The 18,803-nt window shown below is 51.1% G+C and overlaps 1 protein-coding gene across 1 annotated transcript in view; it reads left to right on the top strand.

Moving 5' to 3' along the window:
- The window catches only part of LAMTOR1 (late endosomal/lysosomal adaptor, MAPK and MTOR activator 1), a 30,155-nt gene extending 15,729 nt beyond the window's left edge, over window positions 1–14,426 (top strand). The window contains exons 2-5 of the mRNA XM_038414092.2: window positions 412–557; window positions 9,160–9,237; window positions 10,089–10,215; window positions 13,649–14,426. Of these exons, the coding sequence (XP_038270020.1) occupies window positions 412–557; window positions 9,160–9,237; window positions 10,089–10,215; window positions 13,649–13,741 (444 nt within the window). The 3' untranslated portion in view covers window positions 13,742–14,426. The remainder of the gene's footprint in view (window positions 1–411; window positions 558–9,159; window positions 9,238–10,088; window positions 10,216–13,648) is intronic.
- Window positions 14,427–18,803: the final 4,377 nt, after the last annotated feature.

Genomic DNA, 18,803 nt, shown 5'->3' with positions numbered 1-18,803 from the left:
TATCAGGCCTTGGAGTGGATGAACCTCCCTGGGGACTGCATGGTTCATTACTGGCAGTGGGGGCAGCCTGTTTTTTCCAGTCGCACTGGTGTGGATTGTAAAGATCTTCAGGTACCCAGAGAGCATGAGGGTAGCTTTCTTCCTGCCACTGAAGCAGATCTTGGGCGGCTGCTAGAGAAAATGCCCCGGCAGGAGGTAGGATGGCAAAATGATTCTGGTGGCAAGGAGAGAGGCATTGGACATGTTGGAGTGGTCGATGTAATCCATATATAAAGGTCCTTTGTTTAAAGTAACCCATTCAGGTGGCTCTGGGAGGGTTGCTTTGGGATCTAAGCTGTTACTTGCATCTGGAACAGGTGAGTTTCCCCTGAAACCAGAGCTGATTCTCCTACTCCCCTTCCTCCTCACCAGGAAGAGGAGACAAAGCGGCTGCTGGAGCCTGCTGTCAGCCCCCCGAACAAGGTGTTAAATGGAGCTGAACAAAACTATCACAGCCTCCCATCAGCCCGCACTGATGAGCAGGCCATGTTGTCGTCCATCCTTGCCAAGACGGCCACGTAAGTCACAGTGTGGAGTCACACCCCTGCTCGTGGGGTAGAGGTGTATGCTGGCTTGTGGGGCAGTGGTGGAGGAGCCTCTTCTGGCAGCAGCCAGGGCACGTGCCAACAAGGTGCTTTCCTCTGCCGAGTCAGGGAGCCTGAAGTTAACAGATGGCCGAGTGCTTGGACATTACTCCCATGTCCCTCTGTGGCAGGTCACTTAGTTTGGTGTCAAAATGCTGTCAGGACACATCATCCTAGCATGGTGTGGTCTGGTGGTTGGAGCCAGGACTGTAGGTTCTGGTCTCACCTCTGCCACTGACTTGTGTGGTCTTGAGTATGTCACTTAACCTCACTGTGGCTCGGTTTCCCTATGTAGCCAATGGGAGACTGAGAGAGGTTGACACCTATAGGGGAAGTCGCATTGACCGATGAATAGGGCACTGGGCTGGGAAAGAACAGGTTAAAGACAAGTTAGAGGTATTCATGTCGGCAGGGCCTGATGGAATTCACCATAGGGTACATAAGGAACTAGCTGAAGCAATCTCACAACCATCGCCAATCATCTTTGAGGACTCATGGAGGATGGGTGACATCCCAGAGGACAGGAAGAAGGCAAACATAGTACTGGTTTTCAAAAAGAGGAACAAAAATGACCTGGAGGATTATAGATTGGTCAGCCTAACTTCAATACCTGGAAAGATACTGCAACAAATTTAATAAACAATCAATTTGTAAGCACCTAGAATACAATAGGATTATAAGGAATAGCCAACATGGACTTGTCAAGAACAAATTATGCCAAGCTAACCTAATTTCTTCCTTTGCCAGAGTAACTTGCCTAGTGGATAGCGAGGGAAGCAGTAGTGGTGATACATCTTGATTTTAGTAAGGCTTTTGACACGGCCCCACAAGATATTTTCATAAGCAAACTAGGGAAATGTGGTCTAGGGAAATGTGGTCTAGATGAAATTACTATAATATGGGACACAACTGGTTGAAAGATCATACTCAGAGTAGTTATCAGTGGTTCATTGTCAAAATGGAAGGACTGGTATCTAGTGAGGTCTCATGGGGTTCAGTCATCGGCCTGGAACTACTCAATATTTGCATTGATGACTTGAATAATTGAGTAGTGTGTATGCTTATAAAATTTCCAGATGACACCAAGTTGGGAAGAGTTGCAAGCACTTTGCAGGACAGGGTTAGAATTCAAAAGGACCTTCTCAAATCAGAATTGGTCTGAAATCAACAAGAGGAAATAGAGTAAAGACAAGTGCAAAGTACTTCATGTAGGGAGGAACAATCAAATGCATAACTACAAAACAGAGAATAGCTGGGTAGGTGGTAGTACTGCTGAAAAGGATCCTAGAAGGTTATGGTGGATCAGAAATTGAATGTGTCAACAATGTGTTTCAGTTACAAAAAAAGGCTAATGTAATTCTTGAATGTTGTATGTAAGAGACAGTAGGTAGTTGTCCCTCTCTACTCAGCAGTAGTGAAGCCTCAGCTGGAGTACTGTCCACTGCAACGCACCTGCTCAATGACAATTCCCCAGTAGGTCTCAAAATATGTAACTAGGCAGTTTCTAATCCATTGAATGTGTACCATGTCAAATTTATATTGATGTAGTTTTGTAATCAAAATGTCGTGCGGCACAAAGTCAAAGGCCTTACAGAAATCGAAGTATGTTATGTCAACGCTATTATCAACCAACTTTGTAATATTTTTTTATATCAAATTAGTTTGACAAGATTTTTCCCTGAACTGATGATTTGCATTAATTACATTACCCTCCTTCAGTTCATAATTAATTGCGTCCTGTATCAACTGCTCCAATATCTTACTCAGGACTGATGTCAGGCTGACAGGCCTATAATTACCCAAGTCATCCCATTTACCCTTTTTAAAAATTGGCCCAACATTAGCTTTCTTCCAGTCTTCTAGAACTTCCTCAGTACTCTAAGACTTGCTGAAAAATCAACATTAATGGTCTAGCGAGCTCCTCAGCCAGACCTTTTTAAAATTCTTAGAAGCAAGTTATCTGGAGCAGTTCACTTAAAAATGTCTGTCTTTAGTAGCTTCTGGTTTAACATCCTCCAGAGATACTAGTGGAATGGACAGTATATTATCTGCATCATCTGTCTTCCCCCAAATAGAGAACAGACATATTTATTGAACATAGAATCATAGAATATCAGGGTTGGAAGGGACCCCAGAAGGTCATCTAGTCCAACCCCCTGCTCAAAGCAGGACCAAGTCCCAGTTAAATCATCCTAGCCTGGGCTTTGTCAAGCCTGACCTTAAAAACCTCTAAGGAAGGAGATTCTACCACCTCCCTAGGTAACGCATTCCAGTGTTTCACCACCCTCTTAGTGAAAAAGTTTTTCCTAATATCCAATCTAAACCTCCCCCATTGCAACTTGAGACCATTACTCCTCGTTCTGTCATCTGCTACCATTGAGAACAGTCTAGAGCCATCCTCTTTGAAACCCCCTTTCAGGTAGTTGAAAGCAGCTATCAAATCCCCCCTCATTCTTCTCTTCTGCAGACTAAACAATCCCAGCTCCCTCAGCCTCTCCTCATAAGTCATGTGCTCTAGACCCCTAATCATTTTTGTTGCCCTTCGCTGTACTCTTTCCAATTTATCCACATCCTTCTTGTAGTGTGGGGCCCAAAACTGGACACAGTACTCCAGATGAGGCCTCACCAGTGTCGAATAGAGGGGAACGATCACGTCCCTCGATCTGCTCGCTATGCCCCTACTTATACATCCCAAAATGCCATTGGCCTTCTTGGCAACAAGGGCACACTGCTGACTCATATCCAGCTTCTCGTCCACTGTCACCCCTAGGTCCTTTTCCGCAGAACTGCTGCCGAGCCATTCGGTCCCTAGTCTGTAGCGGTGCATTGGATTCTTCCATCCTAAGTGCAGGACCCTGCACTTATCCTTATTGAACCTCATTAGATTTCTTTTGGCCCAATCTTCCAATTTGTCTAGGTCCTTCTGTATCCTATCCCTCCCCTCCAGCGTATCTACCACTCCTCCCAGTTTAGTATCATCCGCAAATTTGCTGAGAGTGCAATCCACACCATCCTCCAGATCATTTATGAAGATATTGAACAAAACGGGCCCCAGGACCGACCCCTGGGGCACTCCACTTGACACCGGCTGCCAACTAGACATGGAGCCATTGATCACTACCCGTTGAGCCCGACAATCTAGCCAGCTTTCTACCCACCTTATAGTGCATTCATCCAGCCCATACTTCCTTAACTTGCTGACAAGAATGCTGTGGGAGACCGTGTCAAAAGCTTTGCTAAAGTCAAGAAACAGTACATCCACTGCTTTCCCTTCATCCACAGAACAGTAATCTCATCATAAAAGGCGATTAGATTAGTCAGGCATGACCTTCCCTTGGTGAATCCATGCTGACTGTTCCTGATCACTTTCCTCTCCTCTAAGTGCTTCAGGATTGATTCTTTGAGGACCTGCTCCATGATTTTTCCAGGGACTGAGGTGAGGCTGACCGGCCTGTAGTTCCCAGGATCCTCCTTCTTCCCTTTTTTAAAGATGGGCACTACATTAGCCTTTTTCCAGTCATCCGGGACTTCCCCCGTTCGCCACGAGTTTTCAAAGATAATGGCCAAGGGCTCTGCAATCACAGCCGCCAATTCCCTCAGCACTCTCGGATGCAATTCGTCCGGCCCCATGGACTTGTGCACGTCCAGCTTTTCTAAATAGTCCCTAACCACCTCTATCTCTACAGAGGGCTGGCCATCTCTTCCCCATTTTGTGATGCCCAGCACAGCAGTCTGGGAGCTGACCTTGTTAGTGAAAACAGAGGCAAAAAAAGCATTGAGTACATTAGCTTTTTCCACATCCTCTGTCACTAGCTTGCCTCCCTCATTCAGTAAGGGGCCCACACTTTCCTTGGCTTTCTTCTTGTTGCCAACATACCTGAAGAAACCCTTCTTGTTACTCTTGACATCTCTTGCTAGCTGCAGCTCCAGGTGCGATTTGGCCCTCCTGATATCTTTCCTACATGCCCGAGCAATATTTTTATACTCTTCCCTGGTCATATGTCCAACCTTTCACTTCTTGTAAGCTTCTTTTTTATGTTTAAGATCCGCTAAGATTTCACCATTAAGCCAAGCTGGTCGCCTGCCATATTTACTATTCTTTCGACTCATCGGGATGGTTTGTCCCTGTAACCTCAACAGGGATTCCTTGAAATACAGCCAGCTCTCCTGGACTCCCTTCCCTTTCATGTTAGTCCCCCAGGGGATCCTGGCCATCTGTTCCCTGAGGGAGTCAAAGTCTGCTTTCCTGAAGTCCAGGGTCCGTATCCTGCTGCTTACCTTTCTTCCCTGCGTCAGGATCCTGAACTCAACCAACTCATGGTCACTGCCTCCCAGATTCCCATCCACTTTTGCTTCCCCACTAATTCTACCCGGTTTGTGAGCAGCAGGTCAAGAAAAGCGCTCCCCCTAGTTGGCTCACCTAGCACTTGCACCAGGAAATTGTCCCCTACGCTTTCCAAAAACTTCCTGGATTGTCTATGCACCGCTGTATTGCTCTCCCAGCAGATATCAGGAAAATTAAAGTCACCCATGAGAATCAGGGCATGCGATCTAGTAGCTTCCGTGAGTTGCCGGAAGAAAGCCTCATCCACCTCATCCCCCTGGTCCGGTGGTCTATAGCAGACTCCCACCATGACATCACTCTTGTTGCACACACTTCTAAACTTAATCCAGAGACACTCAGGTTTTTCCACAGTTTCGTACCGGAGCTCTGAGCAGTCATACTGCTCCCTTACATACAGTGCTACTCCCCCACCTTTTCTGCCCTGCCTGTCCTTCCTGAACAGTTTATAACCATCCATGACTGTACTCCAGTCATGTGAGTTATCCCACCAAGTCTCTGTTATTCCAATCACGTCATAATTCCTTGACATCACCAGGACCTCCAGTTCTCCCTGCTTGTTTCCAAGGCTTTGTGCATTTGTATATAAGCACTTGAGATAACCTGTTGATCGCCCCTCATTCCCAGTATGAGGCAGGAGCCCTCCCCTCACAGACCTTCCTGCCTGTGCTTCCTCCCGGTATCCCGCTTTCCCACTTACCTCAGGGCTTTGGTCTCCTTCCCCCGGTGAACCTAGTTTAAAGCCCTCCTCACTAGGTTAGCCAGCCTGCTGGCAAGATGTTCTTCCCTCTCTTCGTAAGATGGAGCCCGTCTCTGCCCAGCACTCCTCCTTCATGGAACACCATCCCATGGTCAAAGAATCCAAAGCCTTCTCTCCGACACCACCTGCGTAGCCATTCGTTGACCTCCACGATTCGACGGTCCCTACCCAGGCCTTTTCCTTCCACGGGGAGGATGGACGAGAACACCACTTGCGCCTCCAACTCCTTTATCCTTCTTCCCAGAGCCACGTAGTCCGCAGTGATCCGCTCAAGGTCATTCTTGGCAGTGTCATTGGTGCCCACGTGGAGAAGCAGGAAGGGGTAGCGATCCGAGGGCTTGATGAGTCTCGGCAGTCTCTCCGTCACATCACGAATCTTAGCCCCTGGCAAGCAGCAGACTTCTCGGTTTTCCCGGTCAGGGCGGCAGATAGATGACTCAGTCCCCCGGAGGAGAGAGTCCCCGACCACCAACACCCGCCTTCTCCTCTTGGGAGTGGTGGTCGTGGAACCCCCAACCTCAGGACATCGCATCTCATGCCTCCCAACCAGCGGGGTCTCCTTCTGCTTTCTCCCCCCAGACATATCATCTGGTCCACTCTCCGCATTGGTACCTGTGGAGAGAACATGAAAGCGGTTAGTTACCTGTGTCTGTGTTACTGGAACCCGGACATTCCGCTTACCTCTTCTGGAGGTCACATGTTGCCAAGCTTCTTCACTGGCCTCTTGGCTCCTCTGTGCAACCTGCTCTATATCTTTAGAGCTTTGTGCCCCTAGAAGGCTATCCTGAGTTTGGTCCAGAAAATCCTCAGTCTCTCGTATACAACGCAGGGTCGTTACCTGTTGCTCCAGACCTTCAATCTTCTCTTCCAATATGGAGACCAGCTTGCACTTTGTACAGACAAAGTCGCTTCTGTCCTGTGGAAGAAAGACAAACATGGCACATCCAGTGCAGGTCACAACAGCTGAACCCCCCCCTTCCATATCACCTACCTACTATGAGCTTCCTCAGAGACGTTGGCAAGATGTAAGCCTCACTGGGCTCACTCCAGGCGAACTCCCAGGCAAACTCCTGCTGTGAGCTGCTCTGCTGTCCCCGCTGCTCCGCTGGTTCGCTGCCGCTGCGGAGCTCCTTGAGTGTACGGAAGGGAGTTCTAACCCAGCGGAGGTGCCCATCTGTGTGTCAGTCTAGCTATAATGTAGTCTCCAAGGTGCTTTACCATCAAAAGCAACAACTGTAGACAATGCATCAAATACGACTCCATTGTGGGCTACAAAACTAGGGCTGATTTGGCTCATCGCACTGTGTCTGCTGGAGGATTTTATAGCTACAGAGCGTAGTTACTGAAGGTTCTAGACCATTTCTGCTTGGTAAGCAGGGTATACTTGCTGGATCACCAGCTACCATGAGACCAGCTGAGGGGATAAGGCAGCAGAGTGGCTGAGCTTGGATCTGTGCTGTTCACACAGGCGCTCATGGTCCCCCCCCCCCCCCCCAAGAGCAGGCTCTCTGCAGGAATCACTGGGTGGGATTCTCTGGCCCGCTTCCTGCAGGAGGTTGGACTGGATGGTCGTGCTGGCCTGGATCTGTGAATCTCTTCTACAGTCCTGACCACGGTGCGAGAACTAACCAGGTCTGGGAGTCAGGAACCCCTGAGCCCCTCTGGCCTTGGCGAGTTGCTTAATTCTTCCCTGCCCATCTGTAAAATGGAGGGAATCTGAAGATGGTCCTGGATCTAACAAAAGCTTGCACTGGGTTTAAAGCACCCCCACCCCCGTGCTGCAGGCCGCCAGTGTAGGAATGCAGGGGCCAAGGGCTGTAATATGGTCACAGACTCCAAATCAGTGCACAGGCATCCCTCTGCTTTCCGCACTAGCTGCAGGTGGCTGAGAAGCCCTGTTAAGAGGATGTCAGGGACTGAGCCTTGGTGCTGAGCTCCCTCTTAGTAAGGAACTAGAGAGTGGGAGCTCGTCACTTCCCATCTATACCTTAGCACCTTCCATCTGAGGATCTCAAAGCACTTACTCCTCACAACCCTTGTAAGGGAGAGAGAAGGATCGCCCCCACTTTGCAGTTGGGAAGCTGAGGCAGAGGTTAAGTGACGTGCCCAAGGTTACAGCACTAGGCTGTGTCAGAGGCTGGAGTAGAACCCTGGTCTCCTGACTCCTAGTGCGCTGCTTTAGCCATCGAGGGCTGCAGGCTGAGTCTGACTGCAGAGCTAGTGAGAAGTGCAGTCAGCTCAGTGACGCATCCATGCAGTGAGCTCATGAACTGGAATGGGTCTCACTGCGAGTCAGCCAGTACCATGCCACTTGAAGACACTTAGCTTCATAGAATCTTAGAATATTAGGGTTGGAAGAGACCTCAAGAGGTCATCTAGTACAACCACCTGCTCAAAACAGGACCCACCCCAACTGATGAGATGGATCTGTGCAAGCTGGGGTGTTTGGGTTGCAGGAGGGTGATCCGGGCTGGGACCGAGGGGTTCAGAGGGCAGGAGGGGGCTCTGGGCTGAGGCAGGGAGTTGGGATGCAGGGTACGGGATTCAGGGGTACAGGCTCCAGGTGGTGCTTGCCTCAAGCAGCTCCCAGAAGCAGTGGCATGTCCCTTTTCCAACCCTATGCACAGGTGTGGCCAGGCGGCTCTGCACGCTGTCCCGTCTGCAGGCGCCAGCCCCGCAGCTCCCAGAAGCAGTGGTTTGCAGCCATGGGAGCTGCAGGGGGCAGCACTTGAGGCGGAAGCAGCGTGCGGAGAGCCCCCCCTGGCTGCCCCTATGTGTTGGAGCTGAAGCGGGGACATGCCGCTGCTTCCGGGAGAAGCGCAGCAAGCCCCTGACCCTGCTCCCCGGCTGGAGCTCATGGGCCAGATTAAAAGGCCTGACGGGCCGGACATGGCCCATGGGCCGTAGTTTGCCCACCCCTGATTTATACCTATCTCTGATACTGCTCCAGTCATGTGCGTTTCCCCATCCAGTTTCTGTTGTTCCAGTCACATCCTAGTTCCTTGACTGTGCCAGGACTTCCAATTCTTCCTGCTTGTTTCCCAGGGTGCTTGCGTTCGTGTACAGGCACCTAGGATAACTAGCTGATTGCCCTGCTTTCTCAGTATGAATCAGGAGGCCTCCCCTGTTGCACCCTCCTCGTGTTTCCTCCCAGTATCCCACTTGCCCACTTACCGCAGGGCTTAGGTCACCGTCCCCCTTAGATCATCATCCCTTAATAGAACCAAGGTGCCCCTGCCACATCAGGGATGTCAGGGCGTGGGGCTGCTGCCTCCATCTTCAAGGGGGAGGGTATTCACCAACTGTGGTGCCTGGCACTGGCGAGTATTTGATCCAAGGGCGTGGGTGGGCCATGATGGCTCAGGGAGCGGGGGCAGGAGACGAGAACCACCCACTAACGGCAGCCGAAATCTGCATCTTGTATCTTTCCCCAGTAACATCATTGATGTGTCGGCTGCAGATTCCCAGGGAATGGAGCAGCATGAGTACATGGACAGAGCTAGGCAATACAGGTAATGGACTGTCCCGGTGCGGGGTGACTGGGGCTTTGTGCAAGGGGATCCAGAGCTGCCCGGTTGTAGGCACAAGAACTGGTGGTGTAATGCGCCCTGTGTTCCATCCGTTACTCGCTCCCGAGGCACCGTGGGGAGCAGTGGGTGTCTGCCCAGGGAATCCCAGCTGCGTGTCGCGGGGCTGCCCTAAGGTACTGGGGAGGCATCTGAACGTGCCAGCAAAACCTAATGTGTGACAGGAGATGTGGCACCTCGTGAGGAGTGGGGGAGAGGGTCTGCTCCCATCTAGCAACCACATCCCCTCACGCCAAAGAAGCCAAAGGTTGCAGTGGCTGCCTGCCTTGGGCCCCTTTACAGCGTGTTGTGATACTGCGTCTTCCATCAACCGCTGTCCAACCCACTTCCGCTAAAGCCCAGCTCTACTGGGCGTCTTCCTGATGGAAAAGGCCCCAGGTTCCCTGAGCCATCCAGCTCTACCCTAATAAACTGGGTGCTTGGCTGGCCCTCAGGACAGGCCTCATGTGCCGGGCACTGAGATGTTTAAATACTGCTCCTGCGTGAATAATGTCTGCGTTCTCTGTCTGAGGGAAAGATGGGGAGGCTACAAGTGGGCCCCCTCCACAGCTGGAAGGCTGGTTGGGTATGCGATGCCCCCCAGCGATCCCCTTCCTGGGACTGTTCTGCATTGTGTGAGTGCAGTCAGACTCGGTGTGACCCGTGCCCCTTTCCCTTGGGTTGCCCTGCAGAAGGGGCACTCAGTTCTGCGCGATCCTGGGGGGCTGACTGCACTGCAGGGGCCTCTGCCCCCTGGGAGCTCACTGCCGGCTCTCTCTGCTCTCCCCTGGCTCTAGCACGCGACTGGCAATGCTGAGTAACAACCTGACCCATTGGAAGAAGCTCCCGCCCCTGCCTTCTCTGACCAGCCAACCGCATCAAGTGCTTGCGAGCGAGACTGTCCCCTATCCAGACTTGCAGCAGGTGAGGAGCCTGGGGCATGCCCTCCCTCGTGCCAGGCAGTGATACCAAAGACCTTCGAGTTCCCTTGCCCATCCCAGGGTCAGGCAGGCTGACTCCCTGCCACTTCCCCTGGGGTCTGTCCAGTTCTAACTCTCCAAGCACTGGGGATCGCCCAGGGAGAGGATTCCTCTGTCCCAGAGATCTTGCTCTTGGCAAGCTTTCCCTCAGACTCCGCCTCAATTTTTCTTTGCTTGGTTTCATCCCATTCCTAGTTTTACTACATGAAAGCCAAACTTTCCTCTCCTTCCCGGCTGGTTACACCACCTCAGTACTGGGTGGTGGCCCCGCTCCTCTTTAGATGCTTTGTCTAGGCTCTACAGGTCCTGTTTCTGCTCATCCCTCCTGTTATTCCCCCCTGCCCAACTTCGAAATGTGGATTGTCTGACTGTAAAAGTGGCACCATGGCCTGAGGGTTCCCTTCCACTGCAGGTCAGATTTGTGCAGTTGAAAAGTTAGACGGCTTCGACTGCTGTCGCCACACACTGCCCTGGGGTGTGAGCACCAAAGTGGGCTCCTTGTGCCTCACGTCCGCTGGTGCAGGCTGTGCAGAGTCCAGTACTGTCAGTGGGTTTGCGCAAGTGTAATGGGAACTGGGCAAACGATTCTCTTGCTGATGCACAAGAAGGAACAGACCTCAAAGCTGGATTGGCTCAACAGGACGAAGAGGAAAAACGCTGTGGTCGCTAGTCAGCACCTCAGACCTGCTCCGTGTGTGTGACTTGAAGCTGGCAGAGCGAAGCCAGTCCTGTTTCGGTGCCTTCCCAAACAGCATTTCCGTTGCTGTCTAGGTCAGAACATGGGAACCAGTGTGATGCGAATGCCGTGGTGGCAGCGCAACCCTCCATCGGCCACATTAGGCCGTCAAGTAAAGTACGTGGGGTTGGGCTGAATGAAGCCAGCTGTCCCTGCACTGTCTGAGCCCAGCTGAGCGTGTAAAAACACCCTGGGTTTAGATGGCCCATACAGACACATCAGCTTTTTAAACCACACCTGCCCGTGCATCCGTGCATGGAGTAATGGCACGCCAGCTGCCCTGCCACGCGGCGGGTTTTATTCCCTTCCCAGCTGGCTCAGTACATCACTGTGCACTGCCAGTGCCCCCCAGCATGTCTGCTGCGTGGTGCCTATGGATTTCTCTTGATCTGTACTTGGGAACAAGCACACTAGGAGACCATGTAGTCTCTCCTTTCTAAGCCCCGCTGCTCCTTGCCACCAGCTGAGGCTGGCTAGCGGAAGTGAGGTGCTGGCTTGTTAAGGGCCAGGGTTCAGGAATGTACGCAGACTTTCTTCCACCGAGCCCTCTTGCCATCAGTTCAGCTAAGCAATGGGCATGACCTCACGGATTAGCCGGGACTTCTAGAACTATAGACACGCTGAGTCCGTGCCACCTCGGGCTCTGCTCTGAGCGGATTTCCTGCCTCACCAGGGTTTGGCCGGTAACTGGACGGGAACAAATGGTGGTGCCGTCTTAGGAGACGGCTTTTGTTGTGAGTCAGTTCTGAATCAGTTCTCCAGCATGGAGTAAGCGGCGCTGCTGGAAAAGTATCCTTGGGGATAAGATTAAAAACACTGCAGCTTTGACAAAAAATGGGCCATGTGAGTGTTGGCGCTGATGTTCAGGGCGAATTCCAACTCTGGCAATTGCTTCCAGTTCCATTTGGATACATTGTCCCCCTCCCATCCTGTGCTGTCCTGTGCAGAACTAAATAGCTGCCCCATCCCACTCCAGAGGCGGCTGCATTCTTGTAGTTTGTGAATGCAATCCCTGGGGAAAGCTTGTAAGTCGGTAAAGCCCTTGGGATGAAACTTTTACATTTTCCCACAGATAATCTTCCAAACTAAGTTGTTGCTGTTCCTTGGAAACCTAGCTCCAATGGAGTAGCAAGCTGCCATGGGATGTAGTGTCCATAAGGAGCACACCTCTTGAGTTTGGTTCCAAGATCCCATCACCTTGGGGGTCTCTCTCCCTTTAGTGGTGGTTGGAGGTTCTCTAAAACGAGCTTCTGGGCACTGAGCTGTCCGCTAGTTTTGTGTGATGTGGGGTCAGTGTGGCTTACCACTGGAGCTGTTGAAAAGCTCCTGCCAAAAATCATGATAGTCTGTTTTTGGGTTTTTTTAAACTATAAACACAATGTCTTGCAGCAAATGTCTGCTTTCTGTGGGCAACTTCAGCTCTTGTTTAAAAAGTCACACCTGAAAACCAAAACTTTCTATTCAGAAATGTCTAAATGTGATTTGATGCTTTTTGATCAACACAGTGTTTTGCAATTCCCAAATCAGGATGTTTCTCAATTCTGTTTGATGCTAAACCGCAGTCTTCTGAGCTCCCACAGTGTCTTATGGGAGTTGTAGTTTGAGTGCCTTGTACCCCCATTTTCCTCTGGGGGCTGAACTGCTGGGCTGGACTACATTTCCCAAGATGCATCACAATGGGTCAGCAAGAGGGAAGACTGATGCATCATGGGAAATGTAGTCTCACCAGGCAGGCCATCCAGTGGAGGCACCCAAACTATAACTCCCATGAGGCTGTTCAGATGGACCCAGTCTAATGTTAAACTGACTTGAAATTAATGTGGCAATTTGGTGTGACAAATGGAAGTGTTTTCATTCGGGCTGACTCAATGGGATGTTCACTCTGGTTTCTGGCACAGTTGAATTTTTCCAGGGGAGGGACGCTTGTTCTGACCAGCTCCACTAACCACCGGTAGTAGACTCTCAAACTGCTGCAAGCCCTAGAAGTTAAAGTGCGCGTCCGGTCAGCTTGTGACTAAGGCCTTGGGTGGGTTCACCTTTCCCACAGTTCTAGGGAGCTCTGGAGGCCTCTTGGGCCGGTAGCCACATGAAAACCCTGCTTCAGTTGCCATTGCTGGAAGGTGGGGGATGGGGAGGAGGGTGCAGTGGGGCATCCCCGATCAGAGCTTTTTGGGGCGATCCTGGTGCTGACGCGGCCAATGGTAGCCCCCGGTTTGTTTGCCTTCACTGTGGCAGAATGTGAATGCTATTGGATCGCATGCATGCGTCGGGAAGGGGAAAGGTGATCTCTGCGCAGGGAGCGCACAGCTGGGCTCCCTGCCTCTGGGCTGGAGCCATCTTCACACCTGCTGGGGCCTTATGCTTTCCAGTCTTGTCTATAATGGAACATTCCTGGGAAAAGATGGCTGTTCGTGACAAGGGTGGCGGGAGCAGTGCCGACTTTCCCTGTGCTGCCCTTCCGGTGTGCCGCAGCCTAGACTGGCTTGGTCAGCGGCCCCTGCTGAGATGGTGATGGGGGGGCTCTTCGGGATGGGGTGTAGACTCTCTCTGTTCCGCAGGCAGTGGCTATAATGGCTTTAGTTGGTGAGTGATCCCACTCTGAGCTGTCACTCACGCTGCTGCCCCTCGTTCTTGCCTACAGGTCTCCCGGATAGCTGCCTATGCCTTCAGTGCACTCTCGCAGATCCGAGTGGATGCGAAAGAAGAACTGGTTGTACAGTTTGGGATCCCGTGAGCACGCTCGCCCAAGAGCACCTTTCACTTGTTTTTTCTTTGCTTTTTTTCCTCCCTCCAATCGGCGTCTCGCCACTACGGAACTTGTACATAGCCCAGATGACCGACTAATCACAAAGGAGACAATAACCACCACTTAGGCCAACCTGCTCCAGGCTTTCCCTTTCTCTTGTGGGGGTGGAGCAGGCCAGGCCAGGCCAGGCCAGCATAGATGTGTTGGGGGGAGGGGCTTTATCACATAGGAAGCCTATATTGCACAGTGTTGACCACAAAGGGAAGACTCTCTCTAATCACTCGAGTGGCCCTGGGGAAGGAGTAGGGGCAGCGTGCCCTCCTGGCTCTTCAGTCAAGGCAGATTGCAGTATTTGTACCTAGTTGCCACCTGTTATGTTATCGGTTGGTGGAGGGGGAAATGGTTGCGTTCACGGTGACAACATTGGAAATTTCACCCCGCGTAGCATGGGTTTAAAAGCTTTCCCACAACGATCCTGGTAGTTTCAGGCGTGGGGTAGGGCCGATGTTATATTTTAAAGGACGCACCGCAACGAATCGTGGCTGCCGGGGTCTGAGGCTCTGTTCGCAGGACTGGCTGTTTCTAGCACCACTTGTTTTTACATGGTTGAACCTTTGTATTTTAACTTTTTTTTTTTTTTTTTGGCCACAATAGATAAAATACATTCATCCAACCCCCCAGTCTCCTTTGTCCCTTCTTTTCAAGCCAATCCCATGAGCTTGTGTGGAGATCTCGGGGTGAGAAGGCAGTGGCAGGGTCTGCAGGAAGATCTGGTCCGTCATCAAGCATAGAATCATAGAATACCAGGTTGGAAGGGACCTCAGGAGTCATCTAGTCCAACCCCCCTGCTCAAAGCAGGACCAATCCCCCCCAACTAATCATCCCAGCCAGGGCTTTGTCAAGCCTGACCTTTAAAAACTCCTAAGGACGGAGATTCCACCATCTCCATAGGTAACGCATTTTCAGTGCTTCACCACCCCTCCTAGTGAAAGTTTTCCTATATCCAACCTAAACCTCCCCCACTGCAACTTGAGACCATTGCTCCTTGTTCTGTCATCTGCTACCCCTGAGAACAGTCTAGATCCATCCTCTTGGAACCCCCTTTCAGGTAGTGAAAGCAGCTATCAAATCCCCCCCTCATTCTTCTCTTCTGCAGGCTAAATAATCCAGTTCCCTCAGGCTCAGTTCCCTCAGCCATACTGGAGCTTGGAACCAGTTAGTGGCCTGGGTTGTGGTCACACACATGCGATGGGTTGTGATTTTAGTAGAGGCTAAGACTTCCAGCCGAATGGTCGATGACGAAAGCCCCTGGTATAATTCTACTTGGAGCCCTACCAAATTCACAGCCATGAAAAACATGTCATGGACCGTGAAATCTGGTCTACCCCCATGAAATCTGGTCTTTTTGTGTTACTTTTACCCTAAACTACACAGATTTCACAGGGGAGACCAGAGTTTATCAAATTGAGGTCCTGACCTAAAAGGGAGTTTCAGGGGATCACAAGGTTATTTTAGGGGTATTGCCACCCTACTTCTGTGCCGCTTTCAGAGCTGGGCAGCAGACAGCAGCAGCTGTTAGCTGGACGCCCAGCTCTGAAGGCAGTGCTTCACCAGCAGCGGCCCAGAAGGAAGGGTGGCAATACCATACCAGGCCACCCTTACTTCTGCGTTGCTGCTGACACCAGCTTTGCCTTTAGAGCTGGGATCTCGGCCAGCAGCCACCGCTCTCCAGCTGCCCAGCTCTGAAGGCAGCACAGTAGTAAGGGTAGCAGTACCGCCCCCCCCATTATACTCTATGCGTCAGGATCTCTACAATTACAACTCCATGAAATTTCAGATTTAAATAGCTGAAATCATGACATTTACTATTTTTAAAATCCTGTGGTCGTGAAATTGATGAAAACGGACCATGAATTTGTAGGGCCCTATTCATACCGAGTCCTTTCCTGCCGCCTGTGTTTCATTAGTGCTACTTGGCTCAGCTTGTATGAAATGTGAATTGCCTGGCAAAGATGTGGTCTCAACTGTGTTGACCAAAGGTGGCAGGAATGGTCTCCCGTGCAGAGTGGTGGATCTCTCCCTGTGGCTCTGGGTCTTGCATTCCCACCCACTGACCAGCAGGACTTCTCAGGGATGTACTTCTCTGCTAATGCCCTAGGGGTGTGACTCCCTCGTAGGTACTGACCCAGGGCCTACCTGGGCCAAGGCATGCTGTGTGGCTGGAGGTGCACTCTCCCAGATCAGAGGCCATGTGTCACTGAAGAGACCACTGAGTGCACAAGAGATGAGGAGTTCCGTTGTCCTGCCCTAAATTGTAGCTTGGCTCACTGCAACCTGCTTCTCTAAATTCGTCTGCCATAAGGTCTCCTCACTCTGCCTAAACCGAGCCTGCAACCTATCATAGTTGCCCTTGCCCATCCTCGCTGAAGGCAAAGTGACTACCTGATGGGGGTACTTGTAGTTCAGAATTCAAGGCCAGCTTTCCCTGTAGGGCCCCAGTGCCTACCATTTAAATAGTTTGCCCTACTATTGCACAGCCTAGCTGAGGCTATCCAAGCAGCTTTCAACTCCCCGCATGCAGTAGGTCAGTATTAAACACTGTACAGAGGGGAAACTGAGGCACTGGGGTTTAAGAGACTCGTCCAAGCACACTGACTCCTAGTCCTGGGCATGATTGCCCATCCTCCCCAAGGACAAGATGATGCCAGCTGACTTGCTCTGGTGTGTGAAGACCTCACTGAAGGTTCCTTGTGCCAATACGCTGCTCTAGGGAATCACAGAGCTGCCCTGTCTGTCTGTAGAGCAGGCTGTGGGGCTGGATCAGCTCCTGGCATGTAAAACTTGTCTTGGGACAATCTTTAATCTAACAGGCGCCCATTCTGGTCATCAAAGCAGGCAACTGTGGGCAATGTTAGTTTCTAGCACAGTTCTAGCCTTCCAGGAAGGATTTTAAAATCTTCTCCCCTGACTCTGGCCAGCTGCTGACTCTGAACTCTGTTTCCTTCTCAGCTTTGGGGAACTGCTTGTCAAGCTGCCTCAAAGTAGCTCCCAAACAACCCATGCTGGCTTCTTCAAATGCCACCCTGGCTGCTGCTGCCTGCCACCAGCAATGCTCCTGATATAAAGGTGAGACCCAGAGGCCTTGTGACTCCAGCTATGTCTACATGTGCTGCAGTTAAACCTTTGATTGCAGTGTAGACGTAACTGGGCTACTTTGATCCAGCTAGTTTGAGTAACAGGAGCATACTCAGTATCTCAGATGGGTTATGCAGTCCGCACTGCCACAACTTTCCTCGTATTGTTTGAGCTAGCGTGATCAAAGCTAACTCAGGTACTTCTATATGGGCAGCAGTCATAGGTGCTGGAACAAGGGGTGCCGGGGGTGCTGCTGCACCCTCTGGCTTGAAGTGGTTTCTATCATTACAGGGTTTACAGTTGGTTCAATGGCTCTCAGCACCCTCATGACACAAATTGTTCTAGCACCCTTGGCAGCAGTCACAGCTCTGAGTGCAGCAGGGACATACCCTCCATTGTAATCAAAACCCATGTTCTGTGTGGCACAATCGATCTAACAAGCATTCAGATTGTCGAGTTGATACAGATGAGCTGCATTGGCTTCAGATCAGATTGTCGGTGGAAACGATAGAACTGCATTTATCTGTAATACCACTCTGGGATGGACTGCTTTGCAATCTAGACATTATGTGACTGCAGCAAAACAAGGGTATGAAACCGTGCCTCCTCAAGGCAGCTGGAGCAGTCCCACCAAAAGCTGTGTAGTCTGAATTTGTTTCAGTCCAGTAAGCTTCTTGGAATGAAAAAATCCACTGGTTTTTCACTTGTTTTCTCTGCTCACAATTTGGATCCCTGAGATAAGGTGCCGATTTTTAACAGAGAGGGCAATTGGAACATCCTCCCTTGGGCTCCGGCGGATTCTCCACATCATAATCTTTAAATGGCCATTGGTTGGCTTTCTAAGGCTATGTCTACACAACCACAGTAAGTTGACCTCAGCTACGTTATTCACGTATCTAGAGTTGTGTAGCTAAGGTTGACTTACCGCGGTAGTGTAGACATAAGGTCGACCTTAGCTACGCAACTCCAGATACATGAATAACGTAGCTGGACTTGACGTAGCTTAGGTCGACTTACCACAGGGTCCAAACTCCGCTGGGTTGATGGGAGACATTCTCCCGTCGACTTACCTTACTCTTCTCATTTGGGGTAGAGTACCGGGGTCGACTGGAGAGTGATCTGCGGTCGATTTGGTGGGTCTTTATTAGGCCCACTAAATCAACCCCAGTGCATCAATCCCCAGAGCGCTGATAGGAGGAGTGGCGGGGGAGTAGTGTAGACGTAGCCAAAGAGATGCTTTACTCAACCACATGTTACTGGCCTTGCTGTAGGCCCACAAGGCACAGTTCTCCAGCCAGAGCTGTGCACGTCAGCCTAGATGATCCATGCTCCATCTGTTCTGAGCCTATAGAAATCATGGAGCCGTGTCAAGAAATTGGACCACTTTCAAAAATTTGAAATTCCATGTGGGAAAGAGTTGATGTGTTTAATAGTGTGCCTTTTACTGGGGCAAGGACCCCTCAGACCATTAACCCAGGAGCTTCTTCCGCAGTACCCCGGAGCGTCTCTACCACCTGCTCCTGGCACAGCTGGTTGAGTTCATTCCTGTTCCTACCGCTAAGGGATGGGGATTTCTAGGCACAAGGGGAAGGACTGATGCTGGTGTGTGGAACTGGCCTGAGCGACCCAGGCAGCTGTGGTTTTGGGTGGCTGGCTCAGCAGCATTAACACATGAGCCTCTCCAGGGAGAGGATCACCCCTCTCTCTCTCTGCCCCCACCCCCACCCCGCCATACCATCTCTAAAGGGGTTGTCTTAAACTTCTGTTTTAGCAAGGCTGGCAGCTGCTTGGGTCTTAAGTGCGCTGCAGCCCCTGGGCGAGCACAGGGAATGTGGGGGCAGGGGCTTGTCCTAAAGGAGAGCTGGGAGAGGGTGATGCAGCCTTGCCAGGCTGAATTTCACCCCTTTGGCACCAT

This window comes from Dermochelys coriacea, chromosome 1 (genome assembly GCF_009764565.3).
Source record: "Dermochelys coriacea isolate rDerCor1 chromosome 1, rDerCor1.pri.v4, whole genome shotgun sequence".
Taxonomy (NCBI): domain Eukaryota; kingdom Metazoa; phylum Chordata; order Testudines; family Dermochelyidae; genus Dermochelys; species Dermochelys coriacea.
The sequence above is the reverse complement of the archived record's forward strand: the minus strand, read 5'-3'. Positions and strand labels throughout refer to the sequence as shown.